Raw genomic sequence first — 14,280 nt, 5'->3', positions numbered from 1 at the left:
CTGGCAGGTGTTACACCAGAAAGCTCTCTAAAACAAGAGAGCCGCTCTGATCAAGGCTGATCCAAGCTTTATGAAGGCTGCACTTTGCGCTTGGGTAGCACCAAATACACAGCTGGGCCTGTCCTGCTTCCAGTACCTGTTACTATCAGAAGTAATTGCTGCTTTGGAGCAGCCCATCAACTATTTCAACTCCACAGCCATGCTTACATCGAAAGGAGTTAAATGAAATGTTGGTCTTCAAATTCTTGGTGAGAAAGAAGAAAGAAGTACAATATTTTGCTGCATTGTCTCTATCTTAGAATGAAAACAAAAATGCTTTCTAAAATTTGTAGACAGATAAGATACATGGTGTTTTGACATTAGATTCAATTATTCGAATGGCAGTATTTCAGTGCAGCTTTCAGCTTTTCAAAATGCTTCTTACTTTCAGAGGTTATTTGGTAAAATAAACTTGAAGGGTATATCAGGCAGGAAATGTAATTTCTAAATATAGATTTTAAAGAAATGGTGGTGTTTACTGCTTGTGTTATGCACATCCTTAGGAAATCTATCAAATGTAAGAAAGAACAAATAATTTACTTATTTTGAATTTGTTAATTATGGCCAACAGATTTTTGCTTGTTGGTTGTTTCACTGTCATCATTAAATTGTTCTGCACATTTAAAATTCCCAGTGTTACATATCTCTGCCCAAATCTGAAATGCTGGAACAAGCTTTTGCCAGCAAAATCAACTACGCCTTGCCAGTAGAAGTTCCTTTTAACACATGGCTTAAGGAGCCCGGTTTAAAATAAGGTCTCTAGTGTTGGAGTGCCAATATTGTCTCTTTGTTTTATATGGCACTAAGTAAATTGTCAGTAATTGCTACAGAGTTGTAATTCATTTGGCTTTACCCTTGGCTAAAAGAAATTACATGTGCTACCTTAATCCTGCTGGAGAATTGTCCTTGTTTGACTGCTGCACCAGTACAGAGCTCCAATGAGGCCAGCTGCACTCCAGGGCGGCATAACCCTAACCCTAGGGAGAGCAGTAAAAGCAGCCCTGGGCTAAGGCAGGTTCAAAGGAGAAAGCTGTGGAGGGAGCCATGTGTTTGGCAGTTCTGTGTTCCCCTTGGCATGCCTTTTGCAGCTGCAGTGTGCCTGGAGCTCTGGGCTTTGTGCTTTTCAGAACCCTAACCCTACATATGATGATCACATGTGATTGAATGACCTAGCAGGAAAAGGGGTCGGAAAGCTGTACAATACTGATTATTTTAAGGATGAACTCCTGGAGGGAAGAGAGTTACAGACATTGGGTCATTTAATGTTCAGATAATGTGTACTGCATCGCTGCAAACACTCTGTGTGGTTCTCAACCTTTCCTAAAGAACATGAGGGGGAAAAAAGTAGCAATGTGTCAGGAGGAATTTGCTTTCTTAGACAATTTGATGAAGGTAACTACCCTTCTCTGTAATAGAGATCACAGATGATCATGTTGCTGCAGTTAACACAGAAATGTGTGATCCTAGGAGATATCTGTTGTCACCAGGGCTCTGTAGGAGATTTAAAAATTGACTTTTGCCAACAGAATTACTGCAGAAATTAATAGGAATCTGGCATAGGTGAGTACTACAATTCCAGATCTCTTAGTAAATAAATATTGTGCCAAAATCATTAAAATGCTGCAGCTTTCAGAGTACTTTCCTGTATTGCACCACTTGGTGACCTTTACACCTTTGCAGGGAAACTGTTACAACACTGGTGAGGGAAAGGAGGACCTTGATGTAACAGCCTTTGAAATTCAGTTTGTGAATGAGGATGTCATGTGAAGTGACCTGATAGTCACATGCTGAAATACACCAGTCGCCTTCTACATTTTATCAATTTTCTTGTTTTCTGGAGAAGGAAACTAGCTATTAAAAATACTAATATATTATTGAAATGACAGAAACATTGCATTTAATTTAAAGGCTGTTGACATGAATTGAAGTAAAAATGTTTCATCCCTAACAAGGTCTAACACAGGAGTCTTCAAAAGCCTCAATTCCAGCAGTGCTCAGGGTCGCTTCCTTTGCTGTTTTGTTGCCAAATTATTTTGACAACGTGAGGAACAGCGCCTCAACATGACTAAATGGCAAAGAGCCAAATTGCTAAGCTGTATGAGCCACTTCAGTAGTCTGACTAATGCAAAGGCAGAGCACCTGGAAAAGCAGCTGGAAATTTATGATCAATTGTAGGTGTACAGGTGCATCTCAACACATTCACAGTTCTTAGTGATTTGTAAAAGGTGGTAATTTCAGATGCTGTCACTAGTGCTGCTGGGAGTGCAAGGTGCCACTTTGCTGCCTCTTGTACACCTCTATAAGGGTTCTGGAGGCAATGTGCTCATCTTCTGTGGGTGTTATAGGAGCTATGGGTTTGAATGACACTGAGTGTGGAACTGCTAATTCTTTTTGTCTTGCCATTTCCTCCCATACTTGTAGTAACAGCAATTTGATGTGGTGTTGTATTTGAGGAGAGAATAAGATTTGGGTATAGGTCACACGGTCTATCTGTAATTTAGACCAAATTCTAGCCAAGTGTAGCAACAGCAGTGGGGATTGTCCTGGGGTTATGGTATATCCTGGCTTCTGGAGGGTGTGTGCATTCAGGTTTACCTGCATGTTTGTTGATGCCAGGCCTGTATTCAGGTAGCACATGATGGCAGCTCACATTTTCTAAGTCAGGTGTGGGGTGTTTAGCACAAATAAATCAGTGTGGCTCCCCTGTGCTAAGGCCAGGTCTTGGCATCTCTCAGTGTGAGCAAAGGCCAGTGAGGGTTGAAGGTGCTGAGTGTCAGGTGTGAGGGCTGGGCTGACGTGACACAGCTCTGTCAAAGTGCAGTGAGAACACCACTGAGGCTGGCGTAACACCAAACCCGTTATGAGCTGGGCAGGTCAACTGGAAAAAGACCCTTTGCTGGTATCACTTTTTTTCCAGTTGAGGACCTCGTTTAAGCTGCCCTGGCAGACCCTCTTCACCTCTTAATGGATGCATCCTCTTAATGGGTGCATCAACTGTGCATCCATTAAGAGTTTTGCTAACTCAGCCTTACTGTCACCACTGTAGAGCAATCATTTTAAATGCCGGGCTCTTGGTGAGTAGCATCCTTCTGCTGCTCAGCATGGCTGCTTGCTTCTAGGTTTTGGTGATGGGAGGGTATGTCCCTTTGGGCATGTCCCTGCTATTTTCTCTCGTGCCTCGTGAAGCTACCTGAGCTATTTTTAGATGGGCAGCCTTGTAAGGAAAGAAGTCTGGCTGTGGTATCTCTGAGCTCTTAAGATCTAATTCATCTTTGTTACCTGAGTAAATTAGCCCTCACAGAGCTCTGCACCATCATGTCATTTATTGATTCCTGCTTAGTGAAACTCTTCCTCTACAGGTCTGCATTGTGGAGGGAGTGTGTTCTTTGGTAGCCTGACCAATATGACAAGGCAAAAGTCCCTCTGAATAACAGGTCAGAGGAAGGAGATATTAACAGGGTTGAAAGTACACAGGAATTTGGATTTTGCAGTTCTAAACCTCCATCTTTCAAATATTGTGTTCCACCTTCCCACCAAGCCTCATTCTTACTTCACATAGAGTACTATGTTTTAAATTGTTTTATTACAAGAAAAGTAAACTGTAAATTCAAGAGCTCAAGTTTACAATGAACAAAAAGACTCCTTAGAAACTCTGGCTGCTTTATCAAAAAGGGGTGACACTCCTGCTGCTAATGGTTGTTAATAATTCACAAATAAGATTTAAAGTGAGTATAACATAAAGGAAGACTGCTATTGCTAGAAGGTCTGAGCTGTTGTAGCTTTGATGATGCTCCTTGCTGACACTGAGTGGTGCAATTACCACATGCTGATGAAGGAGAGCTGCAATTACCACATTTTCTGAGTCAACTGAGACTCAGATTGAGCTATTTTTTTAGTTGGCAATGGTATTTATTTATATAGTCATTGTAGGTAAATTTTACAAAGCATTTCCTCAATATTTGTGGCAGAATACTAGAGAGAGACCGAGGTGTTCCTTTTTTTTCCCCCCCTACCATAAAAATGGTTGCTTTGTGTTACATCCCTACTGTGAGTGGTAGTCTGTACTTCCAACTTAGCTGAAATCGCTGTGGGCGTCAGTGAGGCGCTCTGTGTAAGAAAAATTGTAGCACAGAGTGCTAAAGGCCTTGAGAAATTTTGTATGGAATCATTTTACCCTTTATCATGGGGGATGTTAATTTGTTTATTTTTGCAAGGCCAGTGGTAAAAGTGGGGATAATTAACCTTTTGTCCTAGATTTACCAAGGACTCAGAACTAGTTGGGGAAGGACCCAAGACATTATTTTCATTTAACAGTGTGATTGCTATGATTAGCAGCATGAAAAGCAGCTTGAGTGTCTGCTCGTACACCTGTGCATGTATTTTTATGTCATTTCAACTGCTTGTGATTTTTTTTCTCTTGCTTTTCTTATAGAAATATTTAAAGATTGCTCTGAGTTCAGGAGCAAATTGTTTAGAAAATTTGGTGCTAAAATGGGTTCATCTATTTTCAAGAATGAAGTGACAGGAAGTGGGACATATTTTTACCCTTCCAGCAAAAGACTATCTAGACTGTGAGTCTGGAGGTGATTAACATCAGAGGCCAGGCACGTGGCTTGTTTGCCCATGAAGTGTGTAGATAAGATCTAGGAAGGAGATAAACATTCACATTTTTCATGGGAAAAAAAACAACAAAACAAACAAACAAAAAAACCCTATCCCAACCAGACTGAAAACCTCCCCCTGCCATGCAGAAGTACTTAATATTTTTTAAGCTATCAAAATATGTTCAGAGAATATTAGAGTTACAGTAATACTGAAAAAAACACAGGAAATAACCAAGCAATCTTCTGTATCCTTCTGTATACAGATATGTATAACACATTTTCTCATGGTATGATCAGGGTGGTATTTTAAAATGTTTTTAAGACCTCACTTGCTTTATTGATCCTATCTGTCAGTACAGTGTGAGGCTGTGAATGATCTGAGATCCAGGATAACCCACCCCATCAGCTGATGGCAGCCAGTGGTCAGGGCTCAGCTTAATAAGTCCCATGAGACAGGACAAACTGTAGTGTAGTCCTTGGTCCCTGGTGCCACACCTGACCACACGAGCTGTCTCATGTCAAATCCCTGTAGAGCTCCACTCATCAGTGCTTGTAAGCTCTGCCATCTCAGGACACAGCAAAAAGGCAGTTGTCTTTCCAGGCCTAAAAAGACAAATAGAGACACACACATTTGCTGAGGTTTCAGAAATACTCCTGTAATTTTTAGTTGTATACATACACTTGTGTGTACAGGTGTAGGTCTTGTCAGGGACATGTTTGGTCTGTTGGGTGACAAGCAGACCTCAGTGGTCCTTGTACCTCAGAACCAGAGGTACAGACTCCACTCCAGGCAGCAAATCTTTAGAGGTATTTGGAGGATGGTGAGTCGTCCTGTCTGCCTTTGTCATTTCAGCATGTAAAAGATGGGCAAATCTTTCTTTCTGCACTTTCTGGAAGAGGTAGAACAACATAGGTTGAGTAGATACGGTATCAAATACAGGGATGGTGACTCACCTCACCAACTGCATCTTGCCAATGGCTCCACACCTTGTGAATTTTTTAAATTTATCTTTCAGTGTCTTACCACTCATTTGTCATGTTGACAGGCAATGGCCAGTAGAGAATGCTAGCTACTATAATGGGTTCACTGAGGCTGAAGAGAAAATGCAGAAAATAGCAATAAATATAAAACTGTGGGTCTGTCTCTAAATACGTCGCTGGATAAATGGTCATTGTGAATATGCTTGCAGGTAGAAATACAGCTGTTCTGTTGGTGTTAAGCAACTTCAGCTTCAAAGAAGAGCCTAAGGCAAAAAGATATATTTCATTATAGATGAGGAGGAAATAGGTTTTCAGAGGATGTTGGCTATCCTTGAACTGAGCATTTTGACTCAGAGGAAATGTAGATGTATAGAGAGGAGCACAGAGAAGATGGAAGCTATTTCTCTACCTGGATTTGGTAACACTTCCTGTTATGAAGACATGATCAACTATTTGTTTTCAGAGGATTTCAAATGCCCTGTTAGGGTACAGTGGAAACATATCAGAGTCAAGAGTTTTCCTTGGGTGCCCTCTGAAAGAGCTTGTGAAATGTGAGAAAATACCCTTCTGGGAAGATGAGTTACATGAGGACCATTTACCTGGCTTAATCTAAAGGAGAGGTGAAGATGATGTTTTCTTGAAGACTTACAGATAGAGGTATCCATGTCTTGGTCTGGCAGACAACAGTGTTGTAAAGAAATCATTCCAATCTTCACTGTGTCTTAGAAGGATAAATCTAAATTTTCTTATTTTAAGAAGGGCACAAGTAGTATTTCTAGGTGGGCAAAAGCAGGTTGCAGTGATAGAAACAGCCACAAGCAAATGCAAAGACAATCTGTAAGGGTAACCCTAAAAACTTAAGGTGTTACGGGAGATGGCAGAAAAGAGTTTTCATTATGACTGAATATTAATTAGTGACATGGCTATTAACGATAACAGTAATTAACAGAGGAAGGAAAGACTTGTCATTGTCCAAAGAGTGAGTAATCAGTCTTGGCAGGTGATAAATAATGGTTCAGCAAGCTCAGCAGAAAGATAATCTGTCTGCCTCAGGACAACTGGAGAACAGCTATAACATCTTCCAGGCTCTTGGCAGCATTCAGGAATTACTTCATGTTTTTAACAGAGACAAATTAAAATTCCTGATCTCAACTGCTGCTTATATTCTGGAGTGGCTGATCACAGGAGTTCTGGTTGAGTCAGTGCCTTCAGTTTACTTACCCCTTTATACCTTTCCTGCCCATATAAACCTTTTTTATGAGGGGTCAGAGACTGGGGAGCCAGCATTCAGCATTACTTGAGTTTTTCATTGTTGTTTGATGGAAATTGAATAGATTCCTCAGAAGTGTCCTAGAGCTGGGACATGATCATTCTATGTTAAAATGGAGTGGGACTTAGTCCTAAAACAGGAACTAAGTGTTCCTGTACTGGAAAGGGAAATGACCTGGAAAGGGAGATCATGCAGAAACCGCTTCACCTCCCGTGACCAATGCGATGCAATACTGTAGATGATTGTCAGGTATCAGCTCTCACGTCACTTGGGAATACAATGCCTAAGAGATCACTGCAAGCCTGTAACCAGAGACCAAAATCAGGAGAAACAGTGGATTTTTTTGATTAGGGGATGAACTGAAAAATCAAGAAAGATTCTGGTTTCACTTGAACCCAGAGCATTTTGTGAGGATTTGTTTCTAACAATACAGAAGCACTACAGTTTGAATCTTCTTGAATTAGCTTTCTAACCATAAATGTTGTACTCTGTCTTCAAAATATTTTTTTTGTAAAAGGTAAAAGGGAACACCCATGTTTATAAAATACAATATTTTATTAACAAACTTGTCAAAACAACATGGCTCTGAACATATTCCCCATATGTTATTCAGCTAACAGTGTTCACTAGATGCCTTTTCTTTTCACAGATAGTTTTGCACCCCTCGTACATATTTTTCTGAATAAATTTATTGTTCAAGAAAATGACATGACCTCGGGATGCATCTGGCATGCTAGTTTTAGTAGAGAAAAGAAAGTGCTGGCACCATTGCCAGAGGCACTGGTTTGCTGTTCTACAATGTACTGACTGCAGTTTTGCTGAGCTCAGTTCAAAGAAGCGGATTTAAATTTGAGAAGTTGCTGAATGGTATAGGGATAGACCACCTTAAGAGAACATAAGAAGAGTTGGGTTGGTTTAATGAGGTGGAGGTGGAGAGACAATGTGTCAGCCCTCCATAGAAACACTCAGGAGAAACTGTCAAGGAAAAATAATCATTATTTTCCTTCAATCACAATAGAGTTATAAAATACATATACATCGCACATTAACAAACTTAGGTTGTGAAGTTAGAGGAAGAGTTTATTCTATTAAAAAAAAAAAAGTTGGAATAACTTTCCAGATAGGGTAGTGGCAACTGAAAATGCTCCTAGGTGAAGTTGGGAGGTGTGGAGAATGACCATACTGCTGAGAATACAAGATCATGAGATTGATCCTTTAGTATCTGGTTTGCCTTTGAGGCAGGTTGAGACAATGCCCAGCTGCTGCTTGTTGACCACATCTGCTTGCCCAGTATATAAGTGAAATCAGATGCTTCCCTGATCTTCAGGAACCCTGCTGATTCCCTGCAGGGGACTGGTCTGTTGTTTCATCTGCCTTGGGTGGAGGATGAGGTAGGTCAGGTTCATTTTGCTGCCTGCCGCTGAAGCCTGTCTGAAAGGGTTTGCTGGTGCTCTTTGTAGTGTTCTGGATCAACTTCTATTGCCAGGGGAGTGGGAGCTGCTGTCCCCTTCTGTGTGAGGTAGAGCTCATGTTTCTCATGGGAATTTCACCTGTATGGGAGAGTCAGACCTGCAGATGATTGCAGGGACCTGGGGCACTAGCAGTACCTGTTGTCTCTCTCTATGGCACATTGTGACTCCTGGCCTTTATTATATCTAAGGTTTGCTGAGGGCATGGGGATGGTTTGGGCCTGTGGGAAGCAAAATGTTCTTCTGGAACAAACATGGTGATTATGCTGTTCCTGAAGTCCCATCCATGTCTGCGTTCAGAAGTGGTCCACACAAATCAGATCCTCTGGGAGTTATTTTGTAAGCCTGAACCGGTTTGGATGGGGCTTTGAGCAGCCTGGTCTAGTGGATGGCATTCTTGCTCTTGGAGGGGAGTTGGAACTGGATATATTTAGGTGTCTTCTAGCCCAAGCCAGTCTATGATTCTATGAAGTGTTACTGGGGCTATTAGCCTACTGTATGTGAATGCAAATATTTCTGTGGAAATTGACTGTATGCTGAGAAGGGCTTGATGTTGTGTCTGCATGCAGACGTGGCATTGTTAGGTTGTGATGAATGCTGTTGCAACTTAGTATGGGCTTGCCATATTGCTCCAAGTGTCTTTGCTGATTGCCTTTGACTTTGGAGAACTCCAGTTAGCTGACTTGTACACACCATTATGTCTAATTTTAAGCTGAACTTTCTGAGTATGTGATTTAACTAAATTTTGCTGCCCTGCCATGATGTATTTTGGTAACAGGCCTTTCTACTGAACAGTGACAAGTTTTCAGCTTCTGTGATCTCCATGCAAGCAACAGAGGTTGTATACATGCAGAGGATCAATCCTAGAGAATTTGATGTTCTTTATAAGATTGCAACAACTTTCATTGTACTGGATGTGGGCCCTGAAAATCTAATGAACTTCTTGATGGATATTAAAGGCTTGCTCTTCCCAATCACCATTCAGTTTGTGTGATCACCACCAGGCGACCACTCACAGGGGCTGTGGTTACAGGCTCTCTGAATACCCCCTCTTTCTCAAAGACATTGCTTGTCTTTGACATAAGTAAGGCCCTCCTATCTGTTTTTGACTGATGTTTCAGTTTTATACATTTACATGTTACAGGTGTGAGGTGCCAGTAAATGCTCCTTCATTTCCTTGCTAACCTGTGCCTGCAGAAACTTATCTCTGTATGCTGAGGTGAGAAGAAAATGGGAGAGAACAGTTACAAGGAACCATTAGACTAATATCTGACTTCAGGTATATCAAGTCTGCTATTGCACAGAAAGCCCCGTGGGACTTAGTACCTGTCAGTAACCATGTAGCTGCAGTGTGGCACAAGAAGGAAAAACATTCTGAAACCTCAGTGGAAATAAAAAGCAAAATGGAATAAAGTTCATGCCAGTTCTATTGTATCTATCTTAATATTATCTCTCTCTAGGGCACTCAAACCCTGTGGTCTCGTGTCTAATGCTTTCTTAAATTTTTGTTCATTTGTTTGTTAAGGTTCTGATATTGTGCAGTGGCTTATGAAGAACCTCAGCATTGAGGATGCAGGTAAGGTGACCACAGCTGGGGAGAAATAGGTGCTCCATCTGTATTGTGTGTGCCATTAGACAGTAAATACTATATTGCTGCAGTCTAAAATGGCAGTAACAGAACATGGTTGATTTAAACATTGGAGGGAAGAAGGAGGAAAAGAGTTAAGAGTCAACATCTTAATTAAGTCTAATGCCTTATACTGCATTGAACTGAAATACTATTGCAGGAATTTTAGCCTGTCTGTGAAACTGTTGCTACCTACAGAAGACTGATTGATTTTAGGTTTTGTTCCGAGACTTCAAAAAGAAGTTGGTGGATGTGGTGTGGTTAAGCAGGCAAATGCAGCATCAAGTTTTCATGGTGTGAAGAAAGGTAGCCTCAGCTGACAGGACATAGTGCCTGTGTCATTCTTGGCCAGGGTTATAGAATCTGATAATGGTTTTTAATTTATCAAAAAAGCAAATAGATAAATGGATAATCAGCTATAAAGAGTGATCAGTGCATGGGCACAATCCAAATAGTTCACTCTTCAGAGAAACCAAAATCATTTAGTCAAGTGAAGACCTATTGAGAAAAGGGGAAGAAAAGATCTGCAGGTCAGAAATTTCATTTCCTTTTCAGGAAAGGGAAAAAATCCAGGCTCTCACCTACCAGTTCTTTAGCTGCCTTACTGTCACTGTGTAAAAACAGAGATACAAGCAGTGTTGAATCACCCAGCAGGGCATCCCTGTATATACATCTCTTCTCATGAGTCCTGTCAAGTCCCAAATTGGAATTTCAGCTGCAGACAACAGCTTTATTAGCTATCTGGACATACACAAGCAGATGATTTTTCAACACTGTGAAAGATGATGCAGCTTTTGGTAGCTGGCATTGCTTGAAAATCTGCACAGATGGGCCTCTGCATCGGGGAAGGTTGCCTGGGCAGCGCTAGGATATGTAACTCCCCTTTGGAATATTTTCTCTAACAAAGGGCAATGTGGGTGTGAGGATGTGTCCTTATGAATAAATATCCTGCTAATGAACAGGTGTTGCAGGTGCTTTTTGAATTTGGTAGAAGCAAGTGAGGTTCACTGACAGAACAGGCTTCTTGTCAGCTGTCACCTGTAGTGGATAATGTACTTTGAAATTAATTTCATACTCTAGGGCTGGACTGGTATGTGAATTTTGTTAACAAAAACCTAAAGGGCTAAACGTTTGAGCAGTGCTTCATCTGTATTGTAAGGCTGATTTCTGCACCCCTGCTTTGCAGGGTTTGGCTGAAAGTAGTAGGGATGTGGTGTGGGTACAGAGAGGCATGTGGGCACCAGATTTCACATGAGTCATCACCAGAGCTGCAATTGAAAGCAGAGAAATGTGCAGTGCATGTCTTGTTGACACATCCCTGCTGTTTTTTCTCTTTCACAGGGGAAGCAATACACTTGGGAAGTCTTATTGCTGCACAGGGTTACGTCTTTCCCATCTCAGACCATGTCCTTACCCTTAAGGATGATGGGACCTTCTATCGTTTTCAGGTTGGTGAGCACCCTGACTCCCTTGTGGTCCCCTCTTCTGTCCCTGCAGTAATACTGCTGAAATCACCCACTACCTAATCAGCCATTAGATCTATGAAGCCAGGGACTGAAGCTATCTTCGTAGAGGCCTAGGAGAGGTTAAGTCCCTTCAAAAAAATTTGCTTTAGAATCCCAAATCGCTCTCATCTACCTTCTGACTTAGTTTTTTACATGAATGAATGGCTATGTCTTATGACTCTTTTTGATACCTGAATTCACAGCTGTTTTACTCAGATTTGAACTAAACCAGGAGAAAGAAGATGGCTTTCAGGTCCTAACTCTGATGCAGAATTAAGTAGCCATTCTCCTGTGCAAAATGGACCAGGGCACACTTAGGAGCTGGACATTCAAGCTTTGGCACAGCAAAAAAATTAATTTTTGTCATCTCTTGCTTACGGATTGTTGTGGGAGAGGGCAAGCTTAAGGCTTTGTCTCTTCTACAAAGGATGTGTAACCTTGGCAATCACCTAAACTGGGACATCTCTATCCCTCAGTGTTCCTGTGCCTCCAGATGTGCTGAATTTTTTAAGCACCCTGTGCTTGAGTTCCATACTCTGTCCAAAATCAGCCAGTGTCAGCTCACTAGATAACTAAGTGCTTGTGCTGCAGCAGCTCCTTCTGAACTGATTGTATAACTTTAGAAGAAGCAGTAAGTCTAAACTTGGAGTCCTACTGCCTCATCCTGCTGGCTGAATTTGTGTTTTTCTGTTACATTTTCTCAGCCAGCTCCCTTATCTTTCCTGTCACCTCTCTTCTGTTCACCCTCCTGTTCCTCCTTTACATTATTTTACTCTTTTTTAGCTTTTATTTGAAAAGCCAGTTCTGCTCTTTGCATCTGATGTTACAGCTGCTCATGCCTACTGCTAATGTGGTATTGTGTTATCATATGTGACCAATGTCATGGTGAAAAAAGAAGCCCAGGAGATCACAGATGTCTCTTATCTCACCCAACCTTCTGGTTGCAAGGCATCATTCAGACTCAGTTTTTTCATTACAATTCCCTTTCTTTTCTGAAAGTCCTGATCCTCCTGTCATGTAAGACATAACAGAAGCAGGGGTAATACTGGTTGTCCATTTACCTGTATTTTTCTCTGTTTTAAAAGAATGGCACTCTAAGAACTTGTCCTAAGCAGTTTTCAGGAGTTACATTTCAATATAACTTAATTTCTTTTTATTGTTTTAAGCCTGTGTAATCCACATCATCAAAATGACTGCTTATTGACTTTTCTTTCCCTTGTCTTTTCTTACAATTTTTGTGTATTTTTGCCTGTTTTCATTTCCTCCAACACACCTCCTTAGCTGTTTTCTACAAAAATAACCTGATAGAATCATGCTTCTTTTCCATTACTCTCTTCTTGTTTCTTTCTACCTCAACCTCAGTCCCTCCTTTAAGAGTAGCTCTGTATGTTCTGAAATTCATAAGATACATGTCAGTAGGAGCATTGAACCCTGTATTGTTTGAATCCTCAATGTTTTCTCACTGTACTTTGGTGGAAGGATATTAACTCTGTGTGTTAATGTCCTATGCCCATCTGTAGCATTACAGCAGTAAAGCAATGTGTAATCAGTAAAGCATCAGTGTTCTGTAATTTATGTGATGGCTGCTATGTCATTTTTCATTCATGTTAAAACTGTAATACAGTCATATATAGCTTGTAGTTAATTGTAGCAACTGTAATATGCAGACCTGGATAGAAAACCAAAGCACTAAGTTTAGCAGGACTTCTGCTTTCAGAATGACTCTAAACAGCTGAGTTCTGACCTCTGCCATCTGTTACAGCTAAAAAGGAAATTGTCTGCCAGCCACATTGGTAGCTACTCCAGAAAAGCAAGGGATATGTAGCATATAGATAAGACTACAAGGTTTCTCACATGCTTAAAAATACATATATATATTCAGATGGCCTGTGAATTCTTGGGGAAAGAGGAGGTTCTGGGGATAGTGGATAAGATGTCCACATTCAGATGAGCTGGCAACAGTGTCTGAAATTTCATCAGGACACTGGACGTCCTCCACAAGATGTGCTTGCATTACAGCATCTCTATTTACCTGCAGTGAGGACCATTAAAGATTTTTGCAGCATCTTCACTTTTACTGTAATCTGTAGCAGTGTTTCCCCTGAGGGCAGAATCTGGGTGGTAGATTTTGTGATTCTTCTTTTTGAACTTGTAATGTTTTTCTGCATCTGAATCGGTTTTCATCTCTTAAATTACAAAAATGTATATGTTTCTTCTTAGGCACCATACTTTTGGCCTTCTAACTGCTGGGAACCAGAAAACACAGATTATGGTGAGAGCATGATTGTTGCATTATAGAAAGTTAGTTTGTTATGTAAATAGTTGTCCTTCAAATAATTACTGCTGGCCACATACATCCTTCAAGTGCCGAGGCAGATCTGTGCCCATCTCAAATGCACAAACTGAAACCCTGCAGTGTCTCAAGCCCCTGGAGCTGTAGCCATTGAGCTTGGTGGGGCCAGGATTTTGCCATCTGTTGCCTTCATTCTCCCATAGCCCTGTTCATTTCAGCAGGATTTGTGGCAAGCAGAATACTGGTTCTTGGGAAACTTAAATAATACCAATATTGCTTTTGTGGGAGACTATCCTCTGATCTGTTGCTGAATCCGTTATGTGGATCAATAAAATTTACTTCATCTGGGCACTTATCTGACTGATCAATAAACCAGTACATAACTAACAGCAGCCCATAGCTAAAAGTTCTCTGATACATGACATCAGACTTATTTTCCCACTTTTTTAAGATTACTAGATGATATGGTAAAAGAGAAGACTGAGCATGGTT

General features: G+C 40.9%; 1 protein-coding gene across 6 annotated transcripts in view; it reads left to right on the top strand.

Moving 5' to 3' along the window:
- RGS6 (regulator of G protein signaling 6) overlaps positions 1-14,280 on the top strand; it is a 246,804-nt gene that overhangs the window by 162,991 nt on the left and 69,533 nt on the right. For all 6 annotated transcript variants that reach the window (XM_036383593.2, XM_036383592.2, XM_036383590.2 and 3 more), the window contains 3 exons: positions 9,889-9,939; positions 11,332-11,438; positions 13,716-13,767. In XM_036383593.2, the coding sequence (XP_036239486.1) occupies positions 9,889-9,939; positions 11,332-11,438; positions 13,716-13,767 (210 nt within the window). The remainder of the gene's footprint in view (positions 1-9,888; positions 9,940-11,331; positions 11,439-13,715; positions 13,768-14,280) is intronic.

This window comes from Molothrus ater, chromosome 6, assembly GCF_012460135.2.
Source record: "Molothrus ater isolate BHLD 08-10-18 breed brown headed cowbird chromosome 6, BPBGC_Mater_1.1, whole genome shotgun sequence".
NCBI lineage: Eukaryota > Metazoa > Chordata > Aves > Passeriformes > Icteridae > Molothrus > Molothrus ater.
The sequence above is the reverse complement of the archived record's forward strand: the minus strand, read 5'-3'. Positions and strand labels throughout refer to the sequence as shown.